The sequence below is a fragment of the Lycium barbarum genome, chromosome 12 (assembly GCF_019175385.1).
Source record: "Lycium barbarum isolate Lr01 chromosome 12, ASM1917538v2, whole genome shotgun sequence".
Lineage (NCBI taxonomy): Eukaryota > Viridiplantae > Streptophyta > Magnoliopsida > Solanales > Solanaceae > Lycium > Lycium barbarum.
This window is the reverse complement of record NC_083348.1, coordinates 100,722,909-100,745,402: the sequence shown is the minus strand read 5'-3', so window position 1 is coordinate 100,745,402 and position 22,494 is coordinate 100,722,909. Positions and strand designations below refer to the sequence as shown.

General features: G+C 37.8%; 2 protein-coding genes across 3 annotated transcripts; one reads left to right on the top strand and one right to left on the bottom strand.

Annotated features, from left to right (window-relative positions):
* Positions 1-949: 949 nt before the first annotated feature.
* Positions 950-17,098, top strand: LOC132622412 (uncharacterized). 2 transcript variants are annotated; one of them, XM_060337019.1, is made up of 18 exons: positions 950-1,243; positions 1,509-1,634; positions 2,362-2,480; positions 2,871-2,916; positions 3,955-4,027; positions 4,114-4,171; positions 4,953-5,048; positions 5,360-5,477; positions 5,544-5,810; positions 6,614-6,715; positions 6,813-7,170; positions 7,264-7,377; positions 8,163-8,791; positions 8,894-9,090; positions 9,618-9,840; positions 10,557-10,676; positions 12,611-13,384; positions 13,848-17,098. In XM_060337019.1, exons 1-18 carry the CDS (start codon positions 1,199-1,201, stop codon positions 16,914-16,916), a joined length of 6,534 nt encoding a protein of 2,177 aa, XP_060193002.1. In that variant the 5' UTR covers positions 950-1,198; the 3' UTR covers positions 16,917-17,098. The 2 variants fall into 2 exon arrangements, with proteins under 2 accessions (XP_060193002.1, XP_060193003.1); XM_060337020.1 differs by having other exon boundaries at positions 951-1,243; positions 1,451-1,634.
* A 128-nt stretch (positions 17,099-17,226) lies between these two features.
* Positions 17,227-21,606, bottom strand: LOC132622413 (amino acid transporter AVT6A-like). The gene is made up of 6 exons (XM_060337021.1): positions 21,415-21,606; positions 20,544-21,070; positions 20,057-20,209; positions 19,771-19,974; positions 18,499-18,964; positions 17,227-17,868 (listed from the first exon to the last, which is right to left on the bottom strand). Exons 2-6 carry the CDS (start codon positions 20,971-20,973, stop codon positions 17,730-17,732), a joined length of 1,392 nt encoding a protein of 463 aa, XP_060193004.1. The 5' UTR covers positions 20,974-21,070; positions 21,415-21,606; the 3' UTR covers positions 17,227-17,729.
* Positions 21,607-22,494: the final 888 nt, after the last annotated feature.

The window sequence follows — 22,494 nt, the reverse complement described above, 5'->3', positions numbered from 1 at the left end:
TTTTACTATTACACCAATCATGTGTTTGTGTATGAGACCATCACTCACCACCCATAACGGCCATCCTCGCCTAGAATTACTATAGTTGTCGATTACCATAGTTAGTTATTACTATCACCAATTACAATCATCAATCCCGCAATCATCACCGTTAGTGTTAGCCATAAATACTAACCACTATTATCAATTGACACCATCTTTATATACCACCATCATAATTATTAACCTCACTACTAACTACCACAATCAGATGTTGCCTTTAATCGTTGTTATTAACCGCAATCATCAACTACCACTCTAAGTGAGCATCTACGACTACTCGTATAAGCTATTACCGTCATGAACTAGCTTATATTTTCTTGTACTATTAAATTAATTAATACGTTATTTGACTTTTGTATTTATTTATTTAATTTTAATAAAACCAAATTTTATATATTCAAATGTTGCTAAAATAATTGTAATATTTAGATCTAATACAATATCTTAATATTCAAATATGCATATCCCTTGATATTCTAGTGTAATATTGAACGATAATCAACCGAAATGCATAAATATCCGATTTTGAGACCATCATTTAAGTCATATCCACATGCAAATTTGTTTAATGAATCTATCCATTTCAGAACAAGTTTAAATATTTGGTATTTGAAATTACATATGATTGAAGTTTATCGGTATATACTTAAAGTTTAGTTGTTTTAATTTAAATTTAAGCTATATATTATTAAATTCAGTCATTTGTACATGAATTTCAGTCATTTTTTATCTAAAGCTTTGAAATTCTATCATGTGTAGGTCTGACAATGCATGTCTAAAATTATTCTCGAACTAACTAAATATGTCAAAAAAAATAAAAAATTAGATACAAGTTAAATAACAATATCCAAATAAAATACCCTTTAAAATTTCTAAATCAATCGTTAAAAAAATAAACGGGCCTTAATAGAATTTTCTTCTTAATATACTTACACAACATGAAGAAAGAAAAGGAGGAGCATATTGAGGACAACGAAGAGAGAGAGCACTGGTCTGAGTGGGCATAATACCCGGCTACAGCTAAAATCCAACCAGCACAGCAACAAAATTTCAGTAATGAACCGGTTCCTTTTTTGTTTTACTACCAAATAAGAAATCAGCAACAGACAGGGAGGAATAAAAACTGGAAAAAAATGACTAAATTGGGAAACTGAAGATGAATTATTCACTCGCCGTTGAATTTTCAAGCAGCCTGATTCCGGTATGTCCTTATAATCCTCTATTTCTCTTCGTTAAATTCTCAACACTTGACTAAAGTCAGCACGATGACAGTATCTAGATGAACCCTAATTTATACTCTGCATTCAGAAATTTCGAATCTGTATAGCTGACTCAAATTAGATTGGGATTGATTAAAATTTCCAAGTGTTGTTCTTTTCGCTTTCATCTGAATTGGGATCATGCTTAGATACAAAGTGGACAGTTTCTACTGGATATGAAATCTGAAGTTTGCATTTGCATCAAAGTGGTGTGAGATTGTGAGAAAGAAAGAAGAAATGAAGGCTGGGAGTGCAGCAAAGCTGATTGTTGACGCATTGCTTCAGAGGTTCCTTCCCCTTGCCAGGCGTCGAATTGAAACTGCTCAAGCTCAGGTACTGTCTAATCACACTTTTCCTGTTTTCCCCTATTTTCACATGTTGATCCTATTTTGTGCGGTTATTTGTATGTTTATGATGTACCGTGAGCCTTAACTTCTCGTCAAGAAAGATATTTGCTAAATGCTCATCATATTAGTTGGGGAAACAGCCTCTCTACCTCCCAAGGTAGGGGTAAGGTCTGCATACACACTACCCTCCCCACACCCCACTTGTGGGATTACACTGGGTATGTTGTTGTTGTTGCTCGTTGGGAGCATAGTTCCTAACACTAAGAGAGAGCTCAAGATGGATTTTAGAGTAATATTCTTCAAAAGATAAGCTTCCCAAAGAGTGATTGTCATAAGGGCCTTATAATTTGTTTTGAGGAAGACCTTGATATGTTGCCTCTAGCAACCAAAAGTGGAAAGGAGAAGTATGGTCCTGCTTAAGTTGGTCCTCTAGTACCACAGAGGGAAAATGACAAGCATAGTCTATTTAAGTTGGCTCCACTGGAGGTGGAGTGGTGCTGTTTTCGTTGTTTACGTGTTTTACATTCATTAGTTTGATTCTGGAAAATGTGATCTTTTACTTATTTTTGATGCAAAAACAATCCTTTTTTGTGCTTAATTTTCCCTTTTATATTATTTTTTTAAATTTTTTTTTTTGATAGGTGTTTGTGCTTAATTTTCTTTTGACTTGGGTCTGTAACGTTGTCTGAAATTTCTCACTTGGGGAAATACAGGATGGACAGTACCTTCGGCCATCTGATCCAGCTTATGAGCAAGTACTGGATTCATTGGCCATGGTTGCACGTCACACACCTGTTCCTCTTCTGGAGGCCCTTCTAAGATGGAGAGAAAGGTGCACATTTTCAGTTATAATTTTTACCCTAGAAAGTTTTCCATTTGAATTTTGCTTTATTTTTGTGTACAGACTAAGTCTAAACTCTGATGAAATCTGCCATTGCACACAATTTTCCTGTCTTATATTATTTCTGGTATAGTACTTCCTTACAAAAACCTACTCCTACTACTTACCAGAAACAGAAAAAATATTTAATACATTCTAAAGTGTAGGTCGTTACATCCCTTTATTGGCTGTTTATGCAAATCGCCATGCCATCAATCTATTTTTTATCTTTAATAAAAGTGAAGCTTTCTTAATGTGATGTGGATTACACTGCATAAAGGTGTATACCAGATTAGGGAATCTTCCAATGCTATGAATCTAATGTATTATGATTGGTTGCAGTGAATCTCCCAAAGGTGCAAATGATGCATCAACATTTCAGAGAAAGGTTTGTTAATCTACCAACTTTATTGTTCGTGACACCTTTCTTGACAAGGATCTTTTTTTGTTTTTTTTTGAGAAGGAAGTCTGTGACTCCTGTCTTCATTCACATCTTTAGCATTGAAGTTGCTATCAGATTGTTCCTCTGCACTTCCATTTTCTGGTTATTGAACAAATTGATTGAAAATGACTTATCACTTAATTTAATCTATGGAAGAGCAAATGAATGGAACTATAGGAGTCACTGCTATTAAATCACATATCTTGTAGGCTAAAGTTACATCTGAGTTATGCATCCCGAACTATTTCCAGGTGAAATACCTTGCTCATCCTCTCACCTTTAGAGAAACTTAACTTTCCTAGTATAGAACCTCATGCAGTTGGCTTCCCTTGGGGACATCCGGTAAAACTGGAGAACCTCATGCAGTTGGCCTTATACATATACATATATATAAAGAGAGAGAACCTCATGCACTTGGCTGCAGGAAGTTGGAAGAAACCAGAAAGGGAGAGATTATAAGAAAATAAACCAAAACTGTTCTAACTGAAGTATTAAAAAAAGTAGCCATTATAACCTCAACTGGCAGAGTATCGGGCATGAAGACATTGCTGATGTCTAATTTAGACCAGTATTCATTTCATGCTTAGTGATCCAAATTGGTATTATACCATAGGTACTTTATGTGCATATTTTGAAGGGGAGCCTTGGAACAACGCTAAAGTTGTCTCCGTGTGACCTATAGGTCACGGGTTTCGAGCCATGGAAGCAGCCACTAATGCTTGCATTAGGGTAGGTTGTCTACATTACACCCTTGGGGTGCGGCCCTTTCCTGGACCCTGCTAACACGGGTGCTTTGTACACTGGGCTGCCTTTTTAAAAAAATAAAATAAAATTTACATGCATATTTTCCTTTTTGAAGTATCTGATTAAGTTTTGTATGGTTTAGCAACTTAAGTATCTTTTTTTAAGCTCCTGAGGAAGTTCTTCCGTGGTTCTTAGCATTTCTCATATCCTATCAAATAAGTAAGTTCTTCCATGGTTCAGCTTGCGGTGGAGTGCATCTTTTGTTCTGCATGTATTCGCTTTGTGGAATGTTGTCCACAAGAAGGGCTTACAGGTAAGTTCACAGATTCAGCAGGTCTACCTTTCTCTAGGAAGCTAATCCACTGCTAGTTGATTTTAATGTGCTTTCCTGAACTGCAGAGAAGCTTTGGATTGGGCTTGAAAATTTTGTATTCGATTGGCTAATAAATGCAGACAGGTAGGTTACAAATCCAGTTCATAACTTATGGCACTCGGGTTTCCTATTTGCTTTTTTTCCAGAATAATAGTATAAGTTATTAGCAACTGCTCTGGTCCACCTTTTAGTTCAGTGATCCTTATTTGCTAGAGCCATAAATGTAACTTCGATATGATTTTCATTCCTCTTCCTGGGTTTTATTTTATCTTATTTCTTACTTTAATTTGTTGCTCTTATCTGCCATAACATATTTAAAGGACAACTTTTTTGTTCAAGACCTTGTTCTTGTACAACATCCAAGCAACATGGTTTACAAACTTCTGCTGTATTGGAATTTACCATCCATGAACAAAAGAATTGCCTTGTTTTTTGAGAGGCTATGAATGACAAAGCGCAGTAATTCTATTGTATTGGAATAGTGAAGTAGTGGAAGTGAATGCATATAGTATGTATTACCTTCCCCATCTGTTAAAAAATATTGTAGTCTTAAATGGACTTCTATAAGATTACAATACGATAGCTAGGACAGATTTGTAGTCTGTATCTTTCCAGGTTGGATATACTGATATTTATCATTTTGGCATGATTTCTTTTATTTGGCACTTACAAAAAAATTGCTTTTATTTTGTTTCTATAGCTATTTAGACAGCCAAGAGAGATTATCTAGTCCAACCCCCCCGACCAACCAAAAAAAAAAGAAATTATCTAATCGACCTTGATTCAGTCAAATCTTGACTCATACTCAAATTATGAATTTTATAAACTTTGTAGTCTATATGCTGAACAATTTTATCTGTTGCAGGGTTGTTAGCCAGGTTGAGTATCCTTCATTGGTTGATCTGCGGGGGCTTCTTCTGGACTTAGTTGCTCAACTCCTTGGTGCTCTATCTCGGATCAGGTAAGTAAAGGGAATTCAATTTTTTGTAGTCCAATCGTCAAACTCGATCACTTGATCGTTTGATAGTTACAGCTTAAATTGGAAATGTTATTCCACAGATAGAGTAAAAAAGTGGAAAGTAAGAGGAAAAATTGAAATAAACCCTATGCTTTACCCCGATGCTTGTACAAGTGTGGTAAATCTTTACCCTGTAGACATTGTAGAATTTGCAATCTTTGCTTGCAACAAACCATGTTAGTCAATGAAAATGTGACTTTGAGCCTCATGGTTAGTGTATGTGAGTGCTAATTTTTCCCTTTGTCTGTCAACAGATTTAGCTCGGTGACAGAGCGCTTTTTCATGGAACTCAATACCCGTCGTATTGATACTAGTGTTGCTCGAAGTGAAGCACTTAGTATTATAAATGGAATGCGCTATCTGAAGCTAGGGGTACGTGTCATGTTTTCTCGCTGAATAGATATGCATAGAAGCATCGTAATGATATGTTATTTCCAGGTGAAGACAGAGGGTGGATTGAATGCTTCAGCTTCCTTTGTTGCTAAAGCTAACCCTTTGAATCGTGCTCCTCATAAACGAAAGAGTGAACTTCATCATGCCTTATGCAATATGCTATCAAACATCCTAGCACCTCTTGCAGATGGTGGAAAGGGTCAATGGCCTCCTTCAGGCATAGATCCTGCACTAACTCTATGGTATGAAGCTGTGGCACGAATAAGGGCGCAGCTCGTGCATTGGATGGATAAACAGAGCAAACACTTCTCTGTAAGCATAGAGAGCTTTTTATAGAAATTCCACTTGTCAATATCATCTTTATTTGGTCATAAGGATAGTTGAAATGACCTGATTTATTAATATTTAAGGAAGAATATCAAAATTAAAAAATCGTTGTTTGCTGTCAAACTACCTCAAGTTTGTTCTATATCAAGAGAGATGGTTTTATTCTTCCTGCTTGTTGACCAAGTTAGCTTCTTTATCATTCTTTTCTCCATAGAGCATGAAGGCATTCTTACATTTTGGTTTTCAGTTCGGACTCGTCATTAATGTTGCTGTCTCTTTTCTCGATTATTAACAGATATTTTATATCGTTTGTACCTAGAATGTCAATTAAGGTGCCTACCCTCGACAGGATGCATGTGTTAGATCTTCTATATTAATACTTCTGGTATTTTAGCAAGAAAAACTTGGAACCCGGGGACTTGCAGGAATTTGAAATACTTGGTTTCCTTCATTCAGCTCGAGGCACTGTATAAGTTGGCATCTAGAGGACGAAGTGTAGTGCTTACCACATTTATATACTAGCAAGGAAGAAGTTACAATGGAAAATGACCACTCAGCTTGTCTTGAGCTTCATGTGGATTTAGTACATAAAAAGCTCATGCCCTCTCAAAAAGCTAGAAGGAACCCAAGAACATACTGAAGAGTCCTCTCTTAAATGCTAATATTGCATTCATAGTTAACACCACCACCCCCCCACCCTGTTTCCCCCTTTATTGTTGTAATTACTTATTTCTCTGTTCTTAGTTTGTTGGTAATTTCTCCAATTTGTATGCGATCTGCAACTCTAGGTTGGCTATCCTTTGGTGACTCTTCTTCTGTGTCTTGGTGATCCACATGTTTTTCTCAGTAACTTTGGTCCTCACATGGAGCAACTGTATAAGCATCTGAAGGTAAGCTGTAATTAAAACTTTATTGGCAAAAAAGTAAAATCTTGCTGTGACTGCCTTTTTGAAGATTTTCAGCACACATGATATTTCCTTTTTATAGGACAAGAACCACCGATTCATGGCTTTAGATTGCTTACATCGTGTGCTGAGATTCTACCTGAGTGTTCATGGTGATTCCCAGCCGCCAAACCGTGTGTGGGATTACCTAGACAGCGTGACATCACAGCTCCTTACAGTTCTCAGAAAAGGCATGCTTACACAGGATGTGCAACATGATAAGCTCATAGAATTCTGTGCGACTATTGCTGAACATAACATTGATTTCGCTATGAACCATATGATATTGGAGTTGCTGAAACAAGACAGTCCAAGTGAAGCGAAAGTTATTGGTCTTCGTGCTTTGCTTGCCATTGTCATGTCTCCTAGCAGTCAGCATGTTGGCTTGGAAATTCTCCATGGTAATTGATAATATCTTCAGTCTCATTTGCATTCCTTATACTTTTGGTCTTGCTATTCTGGACTAGTGACTTTCTTTATCACATATATGGCAGTTCGTGGTATTGGCCATTTCATCCCAAAAGTGAAGGCTGCAATTGAGTCAATATTGAGATCTTGTCATAGGACATATAGCCAGGCTCTTCTTACTTCTTCAAGGACCACTATAGGTAATTATCTACAGTACAAATAGCACTTATACTCTTGAAGATTAATGGGAGGTAACTTGTGTATCTGTGTTACTTGAATGGTATACTGTCATTGACGTGCTTATTTGTGCTTCGCCTCTGTATTGGTTTCAACAATGCTTTGTTCATGTGGCTACTGGCTATAACTTACAACCTTCCTCACCATGGGAAAGGGGTGAGGGTCCAGGGCATTATCAAGCCCTTTTCCAGCCTTTTGTCTTGTAACAACTACTTAGCAAACATATGATTTCTGGTGTCAGTTAAGTTTCCGCATTGCTATCTTTCTTTTATGAATTCTGCTCGACTGATACCCTATATTATTTATCTGCCTGAGCAGCTTTTTGAACTTTGCTTATTTGCTCATCAGCATCAAGCTGTCGCAGCTTGATTTCTTTTTTAATTTTTTTTAGCTTGAAGTGCTCTTCCTGTACTTTTCTTTTGTAATTCCATTGAACTGTATGATAATTATGTAGCACTTGTTCAATCTTCTTTCTTCATTTAATGCTGCAAGATTGACACTCAGTTATCCCTGCTAACTGCTGCTTGCCTTTATACCTGCTTTGTGCTATGTTTATGGTTTACAATGTAAAATCATAACAGTAAATCTTGATCCACCGTCCACATCTTTTTTAGGTTTGCTACTCAATAAACTAGCATGTTTACATTCCATCAATCCCCTAAAAATATCTGTCTTTTTGTTAGATTGAACTGCCCCTCTACATTGTGTGAAATAGTGCTTTTATATACAAAACTCTTTGTTGTGCCAGATGCTGTAACAAAGGAGAAGTCTCAGGGATATCTATTCCGTTCAGTTCTGAAGTGCATACCGTATCTGATTGAAGAAGTTGGCCGAAGTGATAAAATTACTGAGATAATACCTCAACATGGCATCAGTATTGATCCTGGTGTGCGTGAGGAAGCGGTACAGGTACTCAATAGGATCGTGAGATACCTGCCACATCGTCGCTTTTCAGTTATGAGGGGGATGGCAAACTTCATTTTACGCCTTCCAGATGAGTTCCCTCTTCTCATTCAAACTTCGCTGGGGCGCCTTCTGGAGCTCATGCGCTTTTGGAGAGCTTGTCTAACTGATGATAAGGCTGAGTATGATGTTTCCGATGCAAAGCGTGTGCAGAGAACTGAGGGATTCAAGAAGTCTTCGTTCCATCACTCTCAAGAAACAATTGAATTTCGTGCTTCAGAGATAGATGCAGTTGGTCTTATATTCCTTAGTTCTGTGGATAGTCAGATCCGGCACACAGCACTGGAGTTACTGCGCTGTGTTCGTGCTTTAAGAAATGATACAAGGGAACTCTCATTGCATGAGCGATCAGATCATATCTTGAAAGATGAAGCTGAACCCATATTCATAATTGATGTTTTAGAAGAGCATGGGGTGGGTATCATTCTCTTTCCATCTTAACGTATCCTGACATTCTCTTATTTTTTTAATTAGGAAATTCGAGCGCATATCTAGTAAGGATCTTTGCTTCTGCAGGATGATATTGTTCAGAGTTGTTACTGGGATTCGGGGCGTCCATTTGATCTGAGGCGAGAGTCTGATCCTGTACCCCCTGATGTTACTCTCCAGTCTATACTCTTTGAGAGCCCGGATAAGAACAGATGGGCCCGCTGTCTTAGCGAGCTTGTCAAGCATGCAGCGGAGCTGTGTCCAAGTTCAGTTCAGGAAGCAAAGTAAGCAAGTTGTGGAAATATAGACATCCGAAACACATGAAAATGTGCCGAGCTTCCTGCTCCAATGTGTCATTTATCTTTCATGAGTACTTTTTGGTATACCTGGGGAAGCCAAAACGACCCTGTTGTGGAATTATTTGCGTGTAATGGTAGTCCATCTACAATTTTGCAAATAACTTAATGTAGAAAACTTAAATGTAGCAAATGTAATTCTTTACTTGATCTTATTCACAAGTAGTTTTTCCTCCTTTCTTCAGCAAAAATATACGAATGTCCATTCCATTAGGTGATAGTTTCTGCTGATTTTTGGTATATGTTCATGCTGCGCATTGCTTCTTGTTTGATGGATTTCAAAGTTCTTCCATAACGCATGCCTTCTATAGGAATATTTTATTCATTGTTAAAGCAATTGAATATTTGAAGTTTCATTTTTTGATCATTCATGCAATTCCTTATTTTAAAGTTTCAAGCTTTAGTAATTCCGTGTAGAACGTTTGAAATTTCATGTAATGTTGATCTACTTGCAGATTGGAAGTTATTCAGCGACTTGCTCATATCACGCCTGCTGAGTTGGGAGGAAAGGCCCATCAGTCACAGGACACTGACAACAAGCTAGATCAATGGCTGATTTATGCTATGTTCGCATGTTCATGTCCATCTGATAGTAGAGAAGGTGGTGGTTCGGCAGCAATAAAAGAACTTTTCCACCTCATCTTCCCGTCCCTAAAGTCTGGTTCTGAAGCAAATATAGTGAGTAGTCACTACCAACAGTCATTCTGATTTGTAGCAGAATGGTTGGTCCTATGTTGTCATTGTTACTATATTTATAGGTCGGAGTAACAATAATGTCGGAGTAACAATAAGTATATAAACAATCCCATGATAACATGTAGGAGTTTTTGTAATGGTGGAAATATGCACATGACATTAGTGTGATTAACTTGGCTTCATTTGTCTCTTACCTTTATTTTTCACTGGGGATACTTTAGCATCCAAGCTCCAGCTGTATATGGTTATCAAAGTTATTAAGAACTAGCTAGATGCTGCTAGTTACTTGCTTAAGAACAAAGACTTTATATTGTGGAACTTTGAAGATTGTTAAAACCAAGATTTAATTGGTAATCACTGGAAGAATTTCCATAGGAATAGCTGAGATTCTTATATCAAATATCTGGGGTTTGCTTAATATTGCTTGAGCGGCTCCCTATTTGACAGTTTTACTGATAAGCGTCATGTGCACATCAAATGCTGTGGTATCGGTACTTCTTGAGATAAGGTTTTTGGATTTTATATTCTCCACAACATTTTATATTAAATGTAATCGTCCAAAGAATTAGGTTATGGATAAGCTCTTGTTTTTTTTACTTCATAAGAAGTAGCATGGTTGAAAGAGTAAAAGGAGTGAAATAAACTCTTCATTGAGTTGGTGTCCAAGTTGAGTGACTATTTCTTTCTGCTTGTTTTAGCATGCAGCTACAATGGCTCTGGGACACTCCCATCTTGAAATATGTGAAGTCATGTTCAGTGAGCTTGCATCTTTCATTGATGAGGTCTCTCTGGAGACAGAAGGGAAACCAAAATGGAAGGTAATTTTTCAAACAATTTCTTGTCATTGTAGTTCTCTTTTTGTATTCACTTGCTTTATATGTAATGTCAGTAACTGGTGATCTTGCTTTCTTTTTCTTTTTTTTTTCTTTTTTCTTTTTCTTTGGATGGATTGAGCAATATGATGTTTATCCATTTTATGTATTACTAAGTAGGAGTTCTTTAATGTGCGCATGTGCTAGTATTGAGATATAAAAAAGTTAACTCTACAGTAAGAAACCGATCTGGCATAAGGTGTTAGTAGACAAACGTGAAGTAGTCAGCAAGGAGATGAAACTTTTAAGGAACAACAAAATACTTGAAAAAGAAAATAAAAATGACTAAACCCCAGTCCTAAGCTAGTTGAATATTCATTTTGCTCCATTTGGACCCGTTTTATTCCAGTATTTTAAAAATTTGGGTGTTCTCTGACGCTAGAGGCTCTCTAATTTTTGTTTTTTTTGGATGAGGTAAATAATCTTAATAATGTTGGTGAAACCCCGTATACAAGGAGTATACCAAAAAGTAGAGAAACATACACCTAAATATGATTCTCTATAAACGTCACCCACTTGTCTATACATGTTCTACTGGCATCCATATTTCTGAACAGACAAAAAGCTCCTAGTAACATTGGGCATATAAGCATACTTCAAGACTAAGCATTATCCCAACTAGTCAGTGTCGCCTACATGAATCTTTTGCTTCCAATTTGTCTTATTTTTTGCCAAATCTGCATGGATTCTGGGAGATTGTAGGTCTCTTGAGTTTTGAGACAACTTTGTTCAATGTGATTTTATGTGTACTTTGTCCCCATTTAATACCTTTAGGGCTCGTTTGGTTAGAAAACAAGTTATCCCGGGATTTTTATTCTACCCTCAATGTGGGATAAAATAACACTATAATCCCGGGGATTAGTATCCCGGCATTTTATTCCAACCAAACGTGGGATAAGGCGGCACTAATTTTTTAATACCAGGACTATTTTTGCTTATCCATCATACCAAACGAGCCCTTAATCATTTGGTTTAACGCCTACCTGCTGGAGGTCTACGTGGGACATTTATGAACCATCTCAAGCGACCTCTCTTACTTTATCCTCTATGTATTCTACTGGAGGATAAAATGGGACAAGATTGTTTGAGATGGTTTTGGTCATAACGTACGTGAACTTCCAAATGCACCTTCTACATGTGAAAAACTAAAACCATGAAGATTGAAAGATAATATCGTTAAAAGATGTGTTCAATGGGAATCAAGAAGAATTTGGAACAAAGCAGAGCCCAATATAAATATGGAGCAACTTAGACTATGCAAGTGATCCAAAACTGGAGTTCTTTTCCTTCTGGTTTTTTGTTTCTCTCCCCTAGTGCTGTTGGGCCAGAAAAGAGAATAGTTATTTTGAATCATCATGAGCTCTTTGCTTCGTCAGGTTACGAGCTCATGCACACTTACTAGGTACCTAAATGCTGAGGAATAGCAATGTGCTTAAAATAAGCCATATAACAAATGCCAGGTTAAAACTTTTTTGCTTGAATGAATGCTAATAGTAGGGCATATGTAATTGATGATATTCTATTTACCTATATTTTTCCTTACAAAAAAAATAAATAGTTGATGATTTGATGATATTCTAATCGCAGCTTACTCTGCTAAAAAAACTTTAATAATCTTCTACAATTGATGTTAAGCAAGAATGAAATCAGATGGCAAATTCATGTTTTGTAGAAGTATACTGCAGACACATGTATTTCAAGCACAGGAGATTTCCTGATTTATGCTAAAGAGAATCACAGGCATGAAACTTGCTGAAACTGCAGCTACATAGTCCTTTGAGATCCCCTATGCCAAAGTTTGTAAATTGCTGATTGTGTCATTATCAGTATAAATTCTGTGCTTGGATCTTTTTAGTAGAATTTCAATCCTTTTATTGCAGAGCCAAAGGCCCCGTCGAGAAGAACTTCGCGTCCACATTGCAAATATATACCGCACAGTTTCTGAAAACATCTGGCCTGGAATGCTTAGTAGGAAACCTGTTTTCCGCCTACATTATTTGAGGTTCATTGAAGAAACAACCAGACAGATATTAGCAGCGTCTGCTGAGAGTTTCCAGGAGATGCAACCATTCCGTTATGCACTTGCTTCTGTACTGAGATCTCTGGCTCCTGAATTTGTTGAGTCAAAATCAGAGAAATTTGATATTAGAACTAGGAAGCGGCTTTTTGATCTTCTGCTCTCCTGGAGCGATGATGCTGGCAATACATGGAGTCAGGATGGTGTTAATGATTATCGACGTGAAGTAGAACGATACAAGTCTACTCAGCACTCTCGATCAAAAGATTCTATAGACAAACTCACATTTGATAAAGAACTGAATGAACAGGTAGAAGCCATCCAATGGGCTTCCATGAATGCAATGGCTTCACTGTTGTATGGACCCTGCTTTGATGACAATGCAAGAAAGATGAGTGGTCGTGTAATATCTTGGATAAATAGCCTATTCATTGAGCCTGCACCAAGGGCTCCCTTTGGTTATTCACCTGCTGATCCTAGAACTCCATCTTATTCAAAGTACACTGGTGAAGGTGGCAGAGGCACAACTGGCCGCGATAGGCACAGAGGAGGCCATCTTCGAGTTTCACTTGCAAAATTAGCTTTAAGAAATCTTCTTATAACAAATTTGGACCTGTTTCCTGCTTGCATTGATCAGGTACTTCTTTTTCCTACTGCTTATAGGAAGTTCATGCACTACATTTTTTTTTTAATCAAAATGCATTCCATAATCATATTAACCTTCTCAAAAATGAATTATATGTGACTTGTCAATATTGAGGGTGTGGGTGTGTGTAGTATAGTGATTTTATGTGCTATTTAATCCCCCAGTGGTTTCAGGAGGTAAACCGTTTAGTAAGTATTTAATTTTTTACGCGTTTTTAATTGGAAAGTGAGTTGCCTCTGTTGTGCCTTTTCTTTAGTTGGTACGGCGGTGGCGATCTTATATCATCTTTGTTGTTTTTCTTTTTAGTATCAATATATATGGTTGAAAATTCAGATCCTCTACTTTGGATTTTTTGACATGGAGCAAGTTATATCACTTTTCTTGCCCTAGGGAGATGTTTAGCATATATGTTATTATACCTATGAAATACTTACCAAGTCTTTATTTGGCACAGTGCTACTACTCCGATGCTGCAATTGCAGATGGCTACTTCAGTGTGCTAGCTGAAGTCTATATGCGTCAAGAGATTCCAAAATGTGAAATACAGAGACTCTTAAGTCTGATCCTCTACAAGGTGGTGGATCCTTCCAGACAGATTCGTGATGATGCCCTCCAAATGCTTGAGACGCTTTCTGTCCGTGAATGGGCTGATGATGGGATGGAGGGGTCAGGAAGCTACAGAGCTGCTGTAGTTGGAAACCTTCCAGACTCATATCAACAGTTCCAATACAAACTCTCTTGCAAACTTGCTAAAGATCATCCTGAACTGAGCCAGTTGCTTTGTGAAGAAATCATGCAGAGGCAGCTTGATGCTGTTGATATTATTGCACAGCATCAAGTCCTCACCTGCATGGCTCCATGGATTGAGAATCTCAATTTCTGGAAACTGAAGGACTCTGGCTGGAGTGAGAGATTATTGAAAAGTCTCTATTATGTGACATGGAGGCATGGTGATCAGTTTCCTGATGAAATTGAAAAGCTTTGGAGCACAATTGCCAGCAAACCCAGGAACATAAGTCCAGTTTTAGATTTTTTGATTGCAAAAGGGATTGAAGATTGTGATTCAAATGCATCAGCAGAAATAAGTGGTGCATTTGCTACATATTTTTCTGTTGCTAAAAGGGTTGGTCTGTACTTGGCTCGTATCTGCCCCCAACGTACTATTGATCACCTGGTTTACCAACTGGCTCAGCGTATGCTTGAAGATAACATAGAGCCTCTGAGGCCTAGTGCAAATAGAGGAGATGGTAATGGAAATTTTGTATTGGAATTCTCTCAGGGGCCGTCTGTGGCTCAAGTTTCACCAGTTGTAGACAGCCAACCTCATATGTCACCTTTATTAGTTCGTGGATCTCTTGATGGTCCTCTAAGAAACACAAGTGGGAGCTTGAGCTGGAGAACAGCAACGGTTGGAGGCAGAAGCGCCTCGGGCCCCTTGACTCCTATGCCTCCTGAGTTGAATATTGTTCCTTTAACTGCTGGTCGATCTGGCCAACTTCTTCCATCACTGGTGAACATGTCAGGGCCATTAATGGGAGTACGGAGTTCAACAGGAAGCCTGCGAAGTCGCCATATCTCTCGAGACAGTGGGGACTATCACATTGATACTCCAAATTCTGGGGAAGAAGGGTTGCACTTGGCGGCTGGAACACATGCTGTTAATGCAAAAGAACTTCAATCAGCATTGCAAGGTCATCAGCAGCACCTACTCACCCATGCAGACATAGCCTTGATTTTACTTGCAGAAATTGCCTATGAGAATGATGAAGATTTCCGGGAGCATTTACCCTTGCTCTTTCATGTCACTTTTGTCTCTATGGATAGTTCAGAGGATATTGTCTTGGAGCATTGTCAGCACCTTCTTGTTAATCTGTTGTATTCCCTTGCTGGGCGTCACTTGGAATTGTATGATGTTGAAAATAGTGATGGTGAGAACAAGCAGCAAGTAGTGAGCTTGATAAAGTATGTTCAATCTAAGCGAGGTAGCATGATGTGGGAGAACGAGGACACCACAGTTGTGAGAACAGTACTGCCAAGTGCAGCACTCTTATCTGCTTTAGTGCAGAGCATGGTGGATGCTATCTTTTTCCAAGGAGATCTACGGGAAACTTGGGGAGCAGAGGCACTTAAATGGGCTATGGAATGCACATCAAGACACCTGGCCTGCCGCTCGCACCAGATATACCGTGCACTGCGGCCTCGTGTAACTAATGATGCTTGTGTATCTCTGCTACGTTGCCTTCACAGGTGCTTGAGTAACCCTGTACCAGCTGTTCTAGGCTTTGTTATGGAGATCTTGTTGACATTACAGGTGATGGTAGAGAATATGGAGCCAGAAAAGGTGATATTATATCCCCAGCTTTTCTGGGGCTGCGTTGCCATGATGCATACAGACTTCGTTCATGTGTATTGTCAGGTGCTGGAGCTCTTTTGCCGTGTAATTGATCGCTTATCATTTCGAGATAGAACAACTGAGAATGTGCTTCTTTCAAGCATGCCCAGGGATGAGCTTGATTCAGCTGTTAGTGACAGTTCTGACTTCCAGCGTCTGGAATCACGGAATGCTAGTGAGCCATTACCCTCCAATGCAAAGGTGCCAGTCTTTGAAGGAGTGCAGCCACTGGTTCTTAAAGGCCTTATGTCAACAGTCAGTCATGGTGTTTCCATTGAAGTTCTATCTAGGATCACTGTGCCTTCATGTGATTCAATCTTTGGTGCTGCAGAAACACGCCTACTAATGCACATAACAGGCTTACTTCCCTGGCTCTGTTTACAGCTTAACCAGGATGCGGTTGTGGGTCCTGCTTCACCGTTCCATCACCAGTATCAAAAGGCTTGCTCTGTTGCAACCAATATAGCTGTCTGGTGCCGAGCAAAATCAATAGACGAATTGGCTACTGTGTTCATGGCTTACTCCCGTGGTGAGATAAAAAATATAGAACACCTTCTAGCTTGTGTTTCACCATTACTATGCAATGAATGGTTCCCCAAGCACTCGGCTCTAGCATTTGGGCACCTCCTACGTCTTCTTGAGAAGGGGCCAGTTGAATATCAGCGTGTCATACTTCTTATGCTGAAGGCATTGCTTCAGCATACTCCGATGGATGCTGCTCAAAGTCCACATATGTATGCAATTGTATCTCAGTTGGTAGAGAGCACTTTGTGTTGGGAGGCACTTAGTGTATTGGAAGCCCTCTTGCAGAGCTGTAGTTTACCTGGATCACATCCGCTTGAGCTTGGGCAATTTGAGAATGGACTTGCTGGTGCTGAAGAGAAGATTCTTGCACCTCAGACCTCATTTAAGGCTCGGAGTGGGCCATTGCAGTTTGCAATGCTTGGACTTGGAGCTGGTTCCACACCAGTAGCCCAACCTAATGCATCTGAATCGGGTTTATCAGCCAGAGAATTAGCGCTGCAGAACACGAGGCTGATGCTAGGGAGAGTGCTTGATAGTTGTGCACTTGGGAGGAGAAGAGATTACAGAAGATTGGTTCCTTTTGTAACTAGTACTGGGAATCCGTAGAAGTCCATTTTGCACATTAATTTGGTAGCATAAAGTTTGAATATCCACGAACTGGGTTTTGTAAATAGGTGTAGTCCCTGTTTCATTATATAGAGTTAGTTTAGTCTCTGTATTCAGAATGCACCAAAGCTAGGTTTGTTTCAGCATCTAATCAATCAAATGTTAATTATGCTTCACTTGAATTTCTTCCAAAAATAGTCTTCAGAAGATGAAATTTGTTTGCTTGATGGAAAAAATACAAGAGAATGAAAACCATCCACGGGTGTGTAATTACCATTGCTAAAAGAAAGCAATAAATATAATAGGAGAATTTTACAGAGTTCCAATCAGTCCTTTATCCTTAAAGATCTCTTATGAACAAAAGCACTGACCCAAAGAAATTGAAACAATACAATAAGTTGAATTCCAAATACCAGCCAACTAAAAAGAACGCCTGGACCTGGAGATTCGTGACGCAAAAAAGGACCAGCATGTGAAAAAATCAAACCCAACCAAGGGAAACGAATAACAAAAAATCAACATACAGACAACTGAAGCCAATCCAAGTTGAAGTTGCAGTTTACACATCACCGTCTATGTAAGACAACTCCACTGGATAGTATACAAGACTGTCTAGCCATGTTTTATACATGTTGGGCAAAGCTACTCAAATTTTGATATTTAGCAGTATTTATAAACTTATTAAAACTCGACTTCAGCAGCTTACGGGAAAACCACCATTTCCTGAACCAGCATCATCCTGCCTTCACCCTAACTTCACTAAGAGTACAGCTGATACTTCCATTTCCTTCAGTCGCACAGGTACATGAGGAATCACTCACGCGGTGATGAATTCTTTTTAATCAAGGCATAGGCATCACTATATATGGCCACCAGGTTTGAAAAGACAGCAAGGACAATCATAAAAATACACAACATCTTGTCCCTCTTAGTTGCTATGCCATACCGATCCCTGCAACAAAATACAACCAATTTAATAATTCTCCATCACCCGCGGGGAGGGGTTTGAAAGCTAGGAGAAGAAGACCTATTGCAATTATACACTAAAAATTATATTCCGTAATTCTTAAAATTCAGACATCTACAATGTTTTAACTTCCAAACAGTAAACAAGGTAAATTTTATCCAATTGTCAGAGATTTTACTGTTGTACGTACCATTCCAATAGTAAAGTCAAAAGCACAGATATCAGTTCGAAACTCTAAGGTCTTGAATGATGAAGGTCTTATTAGATACCGTTCAGTGGATCAGCAAAGAAGTTTGAGAGAAAAAGGATGGATTAGGGAAAATCCAGTATCAGTAACTAAAGCAAGTTGTCATCAATTTACAGAGTCATCCTCTGACTGTATTTAACCATGAGATATCCAAGCACCTCCATCTATACTACCATTGAATTCTCAGATGTGACTTGACTCTACTCTTTCCCAAGAAGTGATATATTAGCAACAACTCAAATGAGTCCTTAATGCAGGTGGGGATTCTCTTTTTTGTTTTGTTTTGTGTGTGTCTGTGGGGGGTGGGGGGGGGGGGGTGTATCGGTTATGTAATACTTGAAATAAATGTGCAACAGAAATTTGTTTACCTAAGAGTAACAGCAGCAGGAAATATGAACCCGATGCAAACAGCAGCAGTTGCTCCAGTGAATTGGAAAGCATCCCAGATGCTTGGGATGAAATTTGCCCCCAAAAAGATGACAGCAATGAGCCCACTGCTGATTAATGCAAACCTCGAATTATCGAGGGTTAGAGGCCTAGCAGAAGGAAAGAGAAGGCCATCCATGTTAAGCCTCAGTGGGTAGAAAACAATGGGAAAGACAAGCATCAGGTGGGCAGCATAGCTGACACGCACAACATCATTAAGCAAGGAACCAAATGGAATTCCAAGATCAGCATCGAAGTTGGCAAGCACATCATCAAGAGTTGCATCGCCAAATAGGAGAAATCCAAAAATGCTTGTCAACACATACACACTTGAGCAAAGAGCTAGCGCGCTTTGCACCACTGCTCTGATCTGCCTGCTGTCTTCAAGTTCATTTTCTATCGAGTGAACTGCACAAGTAGACTTTTTAGTCTAATGTTGTTTTAAGATGGATGTACAGTTAATTTTGCATTAACAGCTGCATCATCCAATCAGATATAATATATGAAGTGGAGTAGACAGTTGAAAGAAGAAAATTTTCTTCCTTCATGCACATCAAGGAAGAAAATTTCACGTAGGATATTATATTAGGTCAATCAGATATAATATATGAAGTGGAGTAGATAGTTGAACGAACTGCATCGAGGCTAAACTTCTTATAAGTAGAAGCATGAGCATTTAAGATAATATTTCACTATCATCCATAGAATGATCAAATCAAGAGGGATGGACTTACAAACAAAAGTAAGAAAATAAAGTCATAATGCAAGCAGTAGTAATCTTGAAATATGATATATTTGTGTAACACATACGGTAATCATCAACTAATGCACCAAACAACCAGAAGTTTGCATTAATAGTACTTCTAATGTAATAAAACTGCCCGCACTTAATCTGACATATATATGGTTGTCATGACAAATAAAAGATTTATATGATTATATGGAAGACTCCTTCTACTTAGAAGTCTGAAAGCATAAGAATACAAAACTATGGAAATGAATGATTCTTAGTGCGGGTTTTGACATCAGTAATACTTAACCTTTCAAAAAAGAAGTATCTACCTAAGAATAACGAAGAGCAATTACCATGGACAGCATAACATAGATGTTTCTACCTTTAACTTTGGTCGAAACTATGTATACCCCCTTTTCGTAAAATATTAGCAGTAAAACAAAACAGCAATATCCGGATAAAAATAAAGTTGGGCCATTACCATTATAGTGACAAATGTATGCAGTGACTAGTATAGGAACGACAGTGAAGAGCTTGAGGAATGATGTCAGATCATAAAAATTGGGAAGCAATCTGGGCATAAGAATGGATCCATTTATCAGCTTGAATATGGTGATTCCCACAGTTACGACCAGAAATACAACAGCCAGGGCAACTGATAATGCAGATGTATATCTCAATGAATCTGCAAAAGCAAGTTGAGGAACTTAATGTCGCCACATTGCACATGTAACAGTGAGTAATACAGAGAAATAGAAAGAACTTACCTATACGCTTTAAGCAAGCTAATGGTGCAAATACGCCAAGGGTGGTGACAAGAAGAACGAAGAATCGTCCATTCCACCAGTGAACTCCGAACCAACCTTCCAGGACACCAGCATGGTGGGTTCCACTTGAAGTTGTTCCGGAAAGCACGTCACCTTAAAAAGGAGAATATAAAGAGTGAGTATCACAATGGTCATGGAATTAAAGGTGGATCAAAGGTAGTAAACTTGTGCACCTGAAACTAAGGTGTGTTTGGCATGGAGGAAAATATTTTCCAGAAAATGTTTTTCAATTTTCTCATCCCCGAACACCCACTCCCCACCCCCATAGTGTTTTGCTAGATTACATATAAATGCTCTTAGGATAATATTTTCTTGCTTGCTTACCAAACACTCGAATAAGAAACCCACTTGTTTTTCAAGAAAACATTTTCCTTCATACCAAACACACCCTGAGTCTTTAAGGGGCTGGTAGTCAATTAGAACCTACCTATGATAATCATGTATACAACAAGAACACCAATATTATTAACTAGTATACATATTTGAAGCAACATCTTCCCATATTTTCCAAAAGCATCGCCCATAAGACCTCCATAAGAAACTGATTTCGAAGTCCTACTAAACCTGATTAACAACTCAATTGAAGCTTCTGTAAGGAAAGCCATCAAGATGATCATAATAATCCCAGGAATGAGTCCCAACACCTTCATAGTTGCAGGTAAAGCCATAATTCCAGCACCAACGATTGTGGTCGACAAATTAAATACAGCTCCACTAAAAGAAGCCCCATTGAACTCATCGAATCCGCCATCTTCCTGATGCTTTTTAGGCAATAATGGTGATTGGTCATCAACTACTACTTGTTTGCTCTTTCTTGATTTATTCTCTTTTACAGGATTAATGCTTCCAATCGTCATGTTGGAATTCTGAAGCTCTTAGAGATCAAAAAATGGAAACTTTACCAACTATATGCGGACCAGCTTACGCTTTTTCGATCCTTATGAAAACAAAATTCTGCACATAATGCTTAACAAGTATCAGTCTTTACATTCTATGACCTCCTGAATAGTAAATTCCATAAGCTATCCATCTCAAACATTCTTATAAACCAGTGAAATAAACTACTGGGGACAAAATTCAATAATTTACATAAGTTAAGAACCAAAACTAAAACCCTTTAACTGCAATTTACCACCCTACGTGGCCAAAAATAATTTCTATAGAAAAAAAATCAATCTTTTTTTTTTTCTTTTTACCAAAAAAGAGCAAACAAGGAAGTAAGCAATAGACACAATCATACAGAGGTACCCCAAATACTCAATTTTGTTTAAAGTGTACAGATTACTATAAAATCATACCTGAAAGAAGACTTTGAGATAATTCTTTTTCTGCAATAGTGATGCAAAAATTGAACAATAAATCAAGAACCCAGAATGGAATAATTTGATATCTCTTCAAGAAAAAATAGAAGAGCAAGAACCAATAAAATTTAATTCAGGCAAAACTTAAATGGGGTTATGTATTAATACAAGAAGCAGAGAGGAGAGGTAGAAGAAGATAGCTTCACGCAATGGATGATTGAAATATTCCAAATTATACAAATGTATGTATGTATGTATGTACAGTTTAATTGACTACGACTTCTTAATAAAAAATAGAAAAGTCGGCCTTTAGTAATTCTTATCTTGAAAAATAGATGAAAGAAAAGGCGTGTATCCTTGTCAGTAATTTTCATGAATGAACTTTTTCCTTTTTTAGTTTTCCCAAATGAGATGAAAGGTTATACCCTTTACAATGGATATTTCGACAATAACTTGTGTCCAATATTTGATTCATTTCATTGAGTTGAATATTTGTGTAATGTAACTAACTACGCCTTATCAACTCCAACTCTATGTCTACTCAACACTTATACCATTTATATTTGAATTTAAACTCGTAATACTATAATTTAAATGATATTAGGACTATTAAATTGATGGCCTAAAATTGGACTCGATATTTCTTTTTTTAATATTAGTTAATAATAATAATAATATAGTGATTAAATGGTTAACCACTACTTTAACAAGCACCTTTATTCTATGATTATGAAGTGAGTGTTATTATTTTATTTGAATAGCCAAAGTAAAATATTCTTGGTCTTCGTGTGATTAAACAATAAAAATATCGAGTACTATATCATCCGAGCTGTAAAACGATTACTCCATTAAGGTAGACAGAAAACACATGTTTAAGGTGGCCTCAGGTTTCACACGTGCAGAAAAAATCCTTTTACGTTCATGATACTTGGTTAGGTGAAGGTAAATACCTATTCGCTAGTGTTTACCAATTCACTGTATCATAGTTAAGTAATTTATTAAAGTAAATATACAACAATAACATATTCAGTGTAATCTCACAAAGTAGTCGGGGAAAAGTAGAGTGCATGCGGACCT

Coding starts and splice junctions, on each gene's coding strand:
- LOC132622413 (XM_060337021.1), bottom strand. CDS start 20,973: ATGACGATTGGAAGCATTAATCCTGTAAAAGAGAATAAATCAAGAAAG. Junction 20,210..20,543: donor TGTATACATGATTATCATAG/GTAGGTTCTAAT, acceptor CTCCTTTTTAAG/GTGACGTGCTTTCCGGAACA. Junction 18,965..19,770: donor ATACATTTGTCACTATAATG/GTAATGGCCCAA, acceptor CTACTTGTGCAG/TTCACTCGATAGAAAATGAA.
- LOC132622412 (XM_060337019.1), top strand. CDS start 1,199: ATGAATTATTCACTCGCCGTTGAATTTTCAAGCAGCCTGATTCCG. Junction 7,171..7,263: donor TGGCTTGGAAATTCTCCATG/GTAATTGATAAT, acceptor CATATATGGCAG/TTCGTGGTATTGGCCATTTC. Junction 8,792..8,893: donor ATGTTTTAGAAGAGCATGGG/GTGGGTATCATT, acceptor TTGCTTCTGCAG/GATGATATTGTTCAGAGTTG.